A 9,474-nucleotide genomic window follows, 5' to 3' on the forward strand; every position below is an offset into this window, starting at 1 on the left:
TTTCAGCTCTTCGATGCTATTTTTTAATTTCCTCTCTCCTCTCTTTTCTTGGCTCTGATTCAAGCACCCAGTGCACTGATTTCTAGGATACTTCCTACTTCTATTTCCTTCTGATAATAAGTTTAGTTCTCTGGTAACCTGTCTTTAGGTTTATATAGAAACACCATATTGTAACTTAATATTTATGTTTATTAAATTAATGCATTAAGTGGAGGCAATAATCATGTCATTGTTTTGCTTTACTGTATGCCCAGCCCGTAGCACTAAGTCTGACTTGTAATTGGTGCCCAACAATATCTGAGAAACAACAAAAAATTGTTTTGTTTATGTTTCCTTTTCTTTTTCTTTCATATCCTTCCACCTCCCCCACCATAATTTCACTACCCACACCCTGTGCCAGACAAACATCATCCAGTTCTTAAAACTCATTAAACCTTTCTGAATTACTTAACTCCATTCTTCAACAAAAGGCTCATTTACAAACACAAGTCTTCCTGTCACTTTCTTGCTTTCAGTTCTCCAGTGGATTCCCATTAGCTTTAGAAGAAGGACCAATCCAATTACAGTGGCCTTTGGGCCCTGAAATCTACTTGCCTGACACCCTCTCCAGGTCTTCCCGTCACTCACCTGCCTTCCAATGTGTTCTCATTTTCTGGGGTACAACACATTCTATGATGTGTCCATGATTTTATACTTGTTCCTAAATCAGAAAGAAAAAACAAACTTCTGAACCTATTTCCATTTCTGCAAAACTGCCTCAAACTTTTTGCCCAACTGAATTTTTAAGGTGTCATAAATAATGTGTGCATTTCTAGAGAGCTTCCCCACCTCCACAAATGAAACACTTTAGTATATGTTCACAGAGTATCCTTGTCATTATTTCTTTTTTTCCCCTTATTTCTTTAATCTGTTCTAAGCTAGTATTTTAACTCCATAAGGACAAGTGATCTCTCTGCTTTATTCATCAGTATGATTTCACTCCCTGCTATGGTCTTGGCTCTGAGTTGACATGAAACATTCATTTGTGGCAAAGGGAGATCATCACTTACCTCAAATATGTTGCAGTAAATGGGCTGAAAAGACATAGACCATCTCAGAAATACATGAAAATCAAATAGTTGATAAAAAGTAATACATACTAAATCCTTTTTTTTACTGTCAGAAGAGTATAATTTTAAAAAAGAAAATTACAAAGAATTTCTTATGGGATCAAGTATTTCTTATGCCTATATCTAAAATGAAAATATATTGCTTGATTTTCCTTCAGAAATAATATCCTTCTATAAAGTAATGTCTTAAGATTTTTAAGTGTTTAATTTCCTTTTTAATATCAGTTTTTTAAAATATGCTACTTAGATGAGAATTCCTTGGTGGTCTAGTGGTTAGAATTCAGGCTCTCACTGCCATGGTCCGGGTTCAATCCCTGGTCGGGGAACTGAGATCCTGCAAGTCCCACAGCACAGCCCCACCCCCCAAAACAAATCCTATTTAGAGACAGAAAGTAGAATGGTGGTTTCCAGGCATTAGGAGGAGGGGGGAATAGGGAGTAGTTGTTTAATGGGTACAGAGTTTCCGTTTTACAAGATGAAGAGAGTGTTGGAGATGGATGGCAGTGATGGTTGCACGATATTATGAATGTATTTAACACCACTGAACTATACACTTAAAAATGACTAAGATGGTAAATGTTATGTGTATTTTACCACAATAAAAATAATTAAATTCTGTCTACAATAAAATCAGTCCTGAAACTGATCATTTATTCTGGAAATCCTTAATATTATGAGGATTGTAGGGTTTTGCAGTTTTTAGGACATGAGCTAGATCTGACTTGAAGAGACCTAACACTGGATGAGCTTTTTCTCACTTGGTAGTAAAAACGAAAGATATTTTCCTTCGGTAGATATTTATTCAGCACAAACACTTACACTTCTGTAGAGTCACACTTATGTCCACAGCCTGAGAAAATGATGGTAGATTACAAATCCTCCTACAAATAAAAATAAAGAGCAGGAAGGGGTCTCTTGGCTGCAGATTCTCAGTACTGCCCAGAACAACCAAAATCCATAAAACCCTGAAGTCTCTGAGAAAAGGCATGAAGTTTGCTTTTGAGACTTTTAGAAGAAGCAGAATTAAAGGATATAATTTGTTGTCCTTAATTTCATCTACAGGGTTTATCTAAAGAGGCATTTCTTGATACATTTATCTTGATTGGGACCCAAGTTAATCAGATTTGTCCTTTGGATTACAACACTGATGAGGTTGCCAACTGCATTAAAAGAGAGTTCACCATCAAAATGATGCATTTTCTAGAAAGAGAAAGAAGCCCTGAACTCTGGAATGTTGTGTCAGCATCCTCGATAAATATTTGGTTTCACTGGATTTTCCATCTGTTTGGGTTCTGGTGAGTACAGGAGATCATTTTCACCAGGAGGGATAGTCCTCCTTTATTTTGTAAATGATTTTTTGTGAAGAGAAATGTTCATTTTGGTAAGAATTCAGTGACAGGATCTCTGAGGAATTGACATTCAAACATATTGAAGGAAGTAAGTATGGGGTAGGAAATTGTGTTTGTGGATCTGAGTAGAAATGAAGGTTAATAGTGAACAGTGTAGAAGTAGTAGCAATGCTAAATTGTATTTGTGATGTTCTGAGAGAGCATATAAAATGTCAACCCAGGCTTCCCCAGTGGTGCAGGGCTTCCCTGGTGGCGCAGTGGTTGAGAGTCCGCCTGCCGATGCAGGGGACGCGGGTTCGTGCCCCGGTCCGGGAAGATCCCACATGCCGAGGAGCGGCTCGGCCCGTGAGCCATGGCCGCTGAGCCTATGCGTCCGGAGCCTGTGCTCCACAACAGTAAGAGGCCCACGTACCGCAAAAAAAAAAAAAAAAAAGTCAACCCTTGGATGTCTGGTGGAGACATTGAAAAGTTTAGAGACTAGATAAAGAGTAATACTTGGGGAAAGTGGGAGATAATGTCCTGAGATCTATTTCCTTTCTAGTGTACGTTAGTTTCAAAAAAAAAAAAAAAAGCAAACTCAGAAATGAAATTCAGATATGAGTTTTGTCACTTTCAATTTAGAGAAAGTAATGGAAGAAATTGAAGCAATTGAATAAATATGTGGGCATACCTGGGCAGTGTACGTAAGTAGAGAAGGATGAAGGAGTAGGATGGAGTCTTGAGGTCTTTCAACAATATTGTTTGAGAAGTTCTTGGCAAGTGATAAGGAGTTAGAATGACAAGATTCCTTTGAAGACTGTAGACTGAGATGTTAGAGAAACCTAGGAAAAAGTATATTCCCAAAAAGAGGTCATGTTATACTTTTTATTAAGCTCTAGGTAAAAGCCTGAGGCACATACGTTGGATTTATTTATGCAGATATTATCGGTACAATAAGTCAAGTGGTGACTGGGATGTGAGGATTTGGCACCTGCATCTTTTAGTTTGATTGTAAAGGCAAGAAGGGAAAAGTAGGGATGGATTGAGGCACCAGAGGGCTGGAACGGAGCTGGAGAAACTGCTAGTGCACAGAGTAAGAATGATTCAACCTAAGAAGTTCCACAGTGGTTACTAGAGGTGGGGACACATGTGACATGAATCAGGGATCCCTATGGTTCTGAATTCGGAGGGGATTGGACAGTTCTGAACACCAGGGTTTAATTAGCATACAAAACTCAATGGTTTTTCACATTCTGCTCTCTTAATTGAAGGTATTTATATCTTCTTTACTAGCAACAATAGTCATAGCCTTCTTGCATTTGATCCTGGTAGAGGAGAGCTCTAGCCCTATTTCTCTTAGAGCACATTGCATGTTTCTTGTGGTTGTCCAGGGGGCTACTTCCAGGTGAAGCATTGGGGCTTCATGATAAGTGAATATGGAGGTTGTGAACAGCTAGAGTCTAATGACTTTTTTCTTCTTCCTCAGCCTTGCCGCCTGTTGCTTGGACTGTGTGTAAGTGAAAACCCAGAAGTCAGCTGGCAGCTGAGCTAGTTACAATGGAATCACAGGTAAGTAGGAAATTACTCTTTCTACTGGAATTGCATCTCTATTTTCAGTATATGGACATATTTCTCCTACAGGCACACATGTTCTAAGCACACTCGAGAGATTTTTCAAGGATCTGAGCTTCAGTTAAGTTTCCCCAGAATTCTGGAATGGTCATGTTGGATCAAGGATTCATCAAGTGGTAACTCCTTCCCAGCATCACACTAAGATATTCCAGTCTCTACTAATGCTGTGTATTCATAGAAGAGATGAGAGAGGTTTTCTTTTTCTCATCAAGACCATGGCCTAGTTGGCAAAAAAAACAAAAATTAGTCATTAACCACTTTATTAACTGTAATGAACTTAGGATTGAAGTGAATACTGGTGATGAAGATGAGTGAGGAGGAAAACATTACAAACCAATAGAGTCAGATGTTTCCACAGGTGAGGTCAGTCAATCCAGTGTTACAGGTGCTGGGGGAGGTCTCAGAGCCTCTGGCTTGAGCTGCTGAATCAGTTATCCTTTATAATGAACACCTAAGTTTTGTAGAGATAAAAGCCTACACCTGCTGATCCCAAGACCTGTATGAATTCTAGTCAGTTGTGCAGAATCCTGGATGTTGCTTCAGTATTCTCTGCCATTTCATAAATAATAAACTTAAAAGTTATATTTAAGAAATATTTGCTAGATAGTTAGTACTTTACACATTAGCTCATTAGATCTTTCAGAACTCATGAAGATTATTAAACCATTTCACTGATGAAGAAACTGAGATCATAAAGGGGAATAATCTAACCATAGCCATGCTTTTTTTTTTTTTTTTAATATATTTTTGGCTGTGTTGGATCTTAGTTGCTGCACATGGGCTTTCTCTAGTTGCAGCAAGCAGGGGCCACTCTTCATTGTGGTGCGCGGGCTTCTCATTGCAGTGGCTACTCTTGTTGTAGAGCATGGGTTCTAGGTGCACAGGCTTCAGTAGTTGTGGCATGCAGGCTCAGTAGTTGTGGCACACGGGCTCTAGAGCACAGGCTCAGTAGTTGTGGCGCACAGGCTAGGTTGTTCCGCAGCATGTGGGATCTTCCCAGACCAGGAATCAAACCTGTGTCCCCTGCATTGGCAAGCAGATTCTTAACCACTGCACCACCAGGGAAATCCCACCATAGTTGTGCTTTAAAAGTGGCATATCGTGGATACTTCATCCCTTGTGAGAAGCCTTTAAAAGATTTACTTGAAATTGGTTGAGAAGACTGTTTTCGATATAAGTTTTCAAGTGGAAATGTTATAATCATGATCTGGAAGCCGTAATCACAAATTTGTTGGGAAATCTCCAGGGTATATTACACCACACATCATGTGTTATCTCTTTATAATGAAGTTTTATGTATCTGGAGTGTGTATGTATCTGTAGGTATATCTGAAAGTCAGATGTTCATGTCAACACTGAGAATGATGTGATTGGACCCAAAATACCGTTTGAGATTTCTGTACACTCGACCCCCACCTCCTTAGTGCTTGACACCTGTAGCATCCTCCCCTGGCAGAGATGGCCCTATCTGAAACAATGTCCATAATATTTTAGGAATCAGTGACCTTCAAGGATGTAGCTGTAGACTTCACCCAGGAAGAGTGGGCCCTACTGGACACATCCCAGAGGAAACTATTCAGAGATGTGATGCTAGAGAACATCAGTCATCTGGTCTCAGTTGGTGAGTCTCTTACTCTTTATTATGTATGTATTCATTCATTCAACAAGTATGCAGAAAAGCTTTCCCATTTCTTACTCTAAACTCTGTCTTGATCCTTTCATAACTCTCACAACTACCTTATCACAATTTTCTTTACTTCTGACTTACATTTAGTTTGTCAGTCCCACTACAGTATAATCTTCCTAACATAATTTTGTGTCGTTCTTGCTACTCAATCTCTGATGCTCAAACAGTGGTGGAAATTATTTTTGTATGGGTGAGTAAATGTATTGATTTTTTAAAATGTATTTCACAGCAAGGACTGGTTTGATCAGATCACAGTGTTAAAAATAACAGATATATTGTTTTCCACACAGAACTTAGATTTTTGTGGTGTATTTATTGGAAGTTGTATTTATTGGATTGTTTTTGGAGGCTGTATTTTTTGAATTCTTTTTGGATATAATATTAAAACACCGTAGAATGAAAATATTGCAGATTCCACAATCTGTCTTTGAACTTGGGCATGGGCATTAGCTGTGATAGGTTCTTAATGTCCTTGGGAACAAGTTTAAGAGCTATCATTTTGCTGGTCAAAGAGTACACATGTTGTTTTCAACGTACTCTTCTCTGTGCTGACCCTCAGAGGTTATTGTATTCTTCCTCATTAGTCTGCCCTGTACTGATGCACTGTTAATGAGCACAGAACTCAAAATCCATATATCTTTCTCCTACAAACAGGCAATCAGCTCTACAAATCAGATGTGATTTCCCATTTGGAGCAAGGAGAGCAACTTTCAAGAGAAGAGTTAGGTTTTCTGCAAGGCCAGAGTCCAGGTGAGATCCAAGAAGCTGTGCTTCAATAGGAGGAGGAGCCTGGTCAGTGAGTGAATAGGCCCTAAGAAATATCACATGAAGATATCTAAGTTTAGTGATATTTTAAAAATTTAGACAATATCATAGAAAAATTTTTCACATGATGTCATACCTTGCAGGTATCAATTTTCTATTCACATGTTTTTCTGCCTTTGTCTTTGGCTTTAGGCAAGGTGAAATTTATATACTCACTGGAGCTAATAAACATTCACAGAAAGTCCCTTTTCATGGTCCTGTTTTATGAATAGGATCTTCTCTTTTCCTCCTCAACTTGCCATCTTCTTTTTTTTTCTTCCTCTTAAGTGTTTGTTTATTTATTGGCTGCCCTGGGTCTTCGTTGTGGCACATGAGCTCTTCATTGTGGTGTGGGGGATTCTCTAGTTGTGGCACGTGGGCTCAGTAGTTGTGGCTCCCAGGCTCTCTAGTTGTGGTGTGGGCTCTAGAGTGCGTGGGCTCAGTAGTTGCAGCACACAGGCTTAGTTGCCCTGTGGCATGTGAGATCTTAGTTCCCCAACCAGGGATCAAACCTGCATCCCCTGCATTGGAAGGCAGATTCTTAACCACTGGACCACGAGGGAAGTCCCCACCATCTTCATTTTATTTTTCTCATGTTTCAGTCCTGAGAATGACAATTGTTATAGTCCTATAATGTGTTTCTTGTCTTTAGAATATTCCATAATTTGATGTGCTTTCGTTTTTTTCTTTTCAGACTATTCCTTAATTTGACATTCTTTGCCATCTGTGTGTCAGTATTTGAAACATACACAAATAGGCATTGGGTCTCTTCACCATTTTAATTCCTAATACCACTATAGAGATTTTAATTTTCCAGTCATTTCAGGTAGAGAAGATGATCTGAGAAAACAGGAAATGATATCCATGCAACATATCTACAAGAAAGACACATCTGTAATCAGTGCAATGGTAAGCTTCACGGGTGTAAACGTGTTCTTCCAAATGAAGACCTAGGAATTGAATAAGTTGGGAATTTGGCACACTTACCTGATTTAATTAAAGTTGGGATCATGGGCTCCCACAGGAGAAAATTTTAGTTAGTTTGGTTTTAGGGAAGAAACATTAACCTGTAGTCAAAACCATAACTTGAGGTCTTATATAAACAGACAATTATATAATCATGGCTTATATTCCTAATCACTGAAACATAATAATGTCTTTAACATCTGTATAAACAGATGTCTCTGCAGTTGGGTTACTACAAAAGATAAAATCTATGCTTGCAAGAGAGTAATATCCCATGTTTATGTAACTAACATAGGGACAATTTTAACTGGAGTCTGTCACTGAATGATTACTCTAGAATTTATATGTAGAGGAATGAATGAAGGAATGAATAAATGTGGGCAAACCTGTAACAGTCTCATTTCCTTTCAAAAAGCAGAGATCTCACAGTCAAGAGGATCTTTTGGAATGCAATGATTTCAGAGAAAAATTTACTGAAATCTTAACATTGACTCAATATGTGATACCTCAAGTGGGAAAGAAACCCTTTATCAGCCAAGATTTTGGAAAAGCCATCAGTTACTTGTCATCCTTTGACGTACATAAGCAAATTCATGCTAGAAGTAAATCATACGAATGTCATCAACGTACGAATGCCTTTATTCAAAGTTCTGCCCTTAGGCAGCACAATAATACTCAAACTGGAGAGAAAACATTTGAATGTCATGTATGTAGGAAAGCCTTCAGTAAAAGTTCTAACCTTAGACGACATGAGATGATTCATACCGGAGTGAAACCACATGGATGTCATCTGTGTGGGAAATGCTTTACTCATTGTTCTGACCTTAGAAAACATGAAAGAATTCACACTGGAGAGAAATTATATGGATGTCATCTGTGTGGGAAAGCCTTCAGTAAAAGTTATAACCTTAGGCGACATGAGATGATTCACACTAGAGAGAAACCAAATGAATGTCATCTGTGTGGGAAAGCCTTCACTCATTGTTCTGACCTTAGAAAACATGAGCGAACTCACTTTGGAGAGAAACCATATGGATGCCATCTATGTGGGAAGACATTCAGTAAAACTTCTTACCTTAGACAACATGAGAGAACTCACAATGGAGAGAAACCATATGAATGTCATCTATGTGGGAAGGCCTTCACTCATTGTTCTCACCTTAGAAAACATGAGAGAACTCACACTGGAGAGAAACCATATGAATGTCATCTATGTGGAAAAGCCTTCACTGAGTCTTCTGTCCTTAGACGACATGAGAGAACTCACACTGGAGAGAAACCATATGAATGTCATCTGTGTTGGAAAGCCTTCACTGATTCCTCTGTCCTTAAGCGACATGAGAGAACTCACACTGGAGAAAAACCATATGAATGTCACTTATGTGGGAAAGCCTTCAATCACTCTTCTGTCCTTAGACGACATGAAAGAACTCACACTGGTGAGAAGCCATATGAATGCAATATATGTGGTAAAGCCTTCAATAGAAATTATAACTTTAGATTGCATAAGAGAATTCACACTGGAGAGAAACCGCATAAATGTTATCTATGTGGGAAAGCCTTCAGTAAATATTTTAACCTTAGACAACACGAGAGAACTCATGCTGTAAAGGTAGTAAATGTGGAAGATTCACCACCCATAGCTTCAAAGTATAAACACTATTGTGGACTCCCACAGTGAAGAAATACTATGTTTATATTCAGTGTATAAGAGCCTTTATTCGTTCTTATTACTCCACTCAAAGTTAATACAAAGTGGAGAGAATCCATATGTATGTTACCTATGTAACAAAACATTTAGCAGTGGACTCAGGTGGGAGAACTGAAACTGCAAATGGAATGAATGTGGGAGAATCTTCATCCTCAGCTGTAACTGTTAAACTAAATGGATAAATCACATGTCAGAGAAATTCTATGTCTGTAATCAGTGTGGAAATGCCTTGAGTTA

The 9,474-nt window shown here is 38.6% G+C and overlaps 1 protein-coding gene across 1 annotated transcript; it reads left to right on the forward strand.

Moving 5' to 3' along the window:
• The first annotated feature begins 3,994 nt into the window (after nucleotides 1-3,994).
• ZNF596 (zinc finger protein 596) lies at nucleotides 3,995-9,207 on the forward strand. Its single transcript, XM_065899858.1, has 5 exons — nucleotides 3,995-4,006; nucleotides 5,564-5,690; nucleotides 6,411-6,506; nucleotides 7,378-7,469; nucleotides 7,945-9,207. Exons 1-5 carry the CDS (start codon nucleotides 3,995-3,997, stop codon nucleotides 9,205-9,207), a joined length of 1,590 nt encoding a protein of 529 aa, XP_065755930.1.
• The last annotated feature ends 267 nt before the right edge of the window (nucleotides 9,208-9,474 follow it).

The sequence above is a fragment of the Phocoena phocoena genome, chromosome 21 (assembly GCF_963924675.1).
Source record: "Phocoena phocoena chromosome 21, mPhoPho1.1, whole genome shotgun sequence".
Taxonomy (NCBI): Eukaryota; Metazoa; Chordata; class Mammalia; order Artiodactyla; family Phocoenidae; genus Phocoena; species Phocoena phocoena.

Coding starts and splice junctions, on each gene's coding strand:
- ZNF596 (XM_065899858.1), top strand. Junction 5,691..6,410: donor CAGTCATCTGGTCTCAGTTG/GTGAGTCTCTTA, acceptor TCCTACAAACAG/GCAATCAGCTCTACAAATCA. Junction 6,507..7,377: donor TCTGCAAGGCCAGAGTCCAG/GTGAGATCCAAG, acceptor TTAATTTTCCAG/TCATTTCAGGTAGAGAAGAT.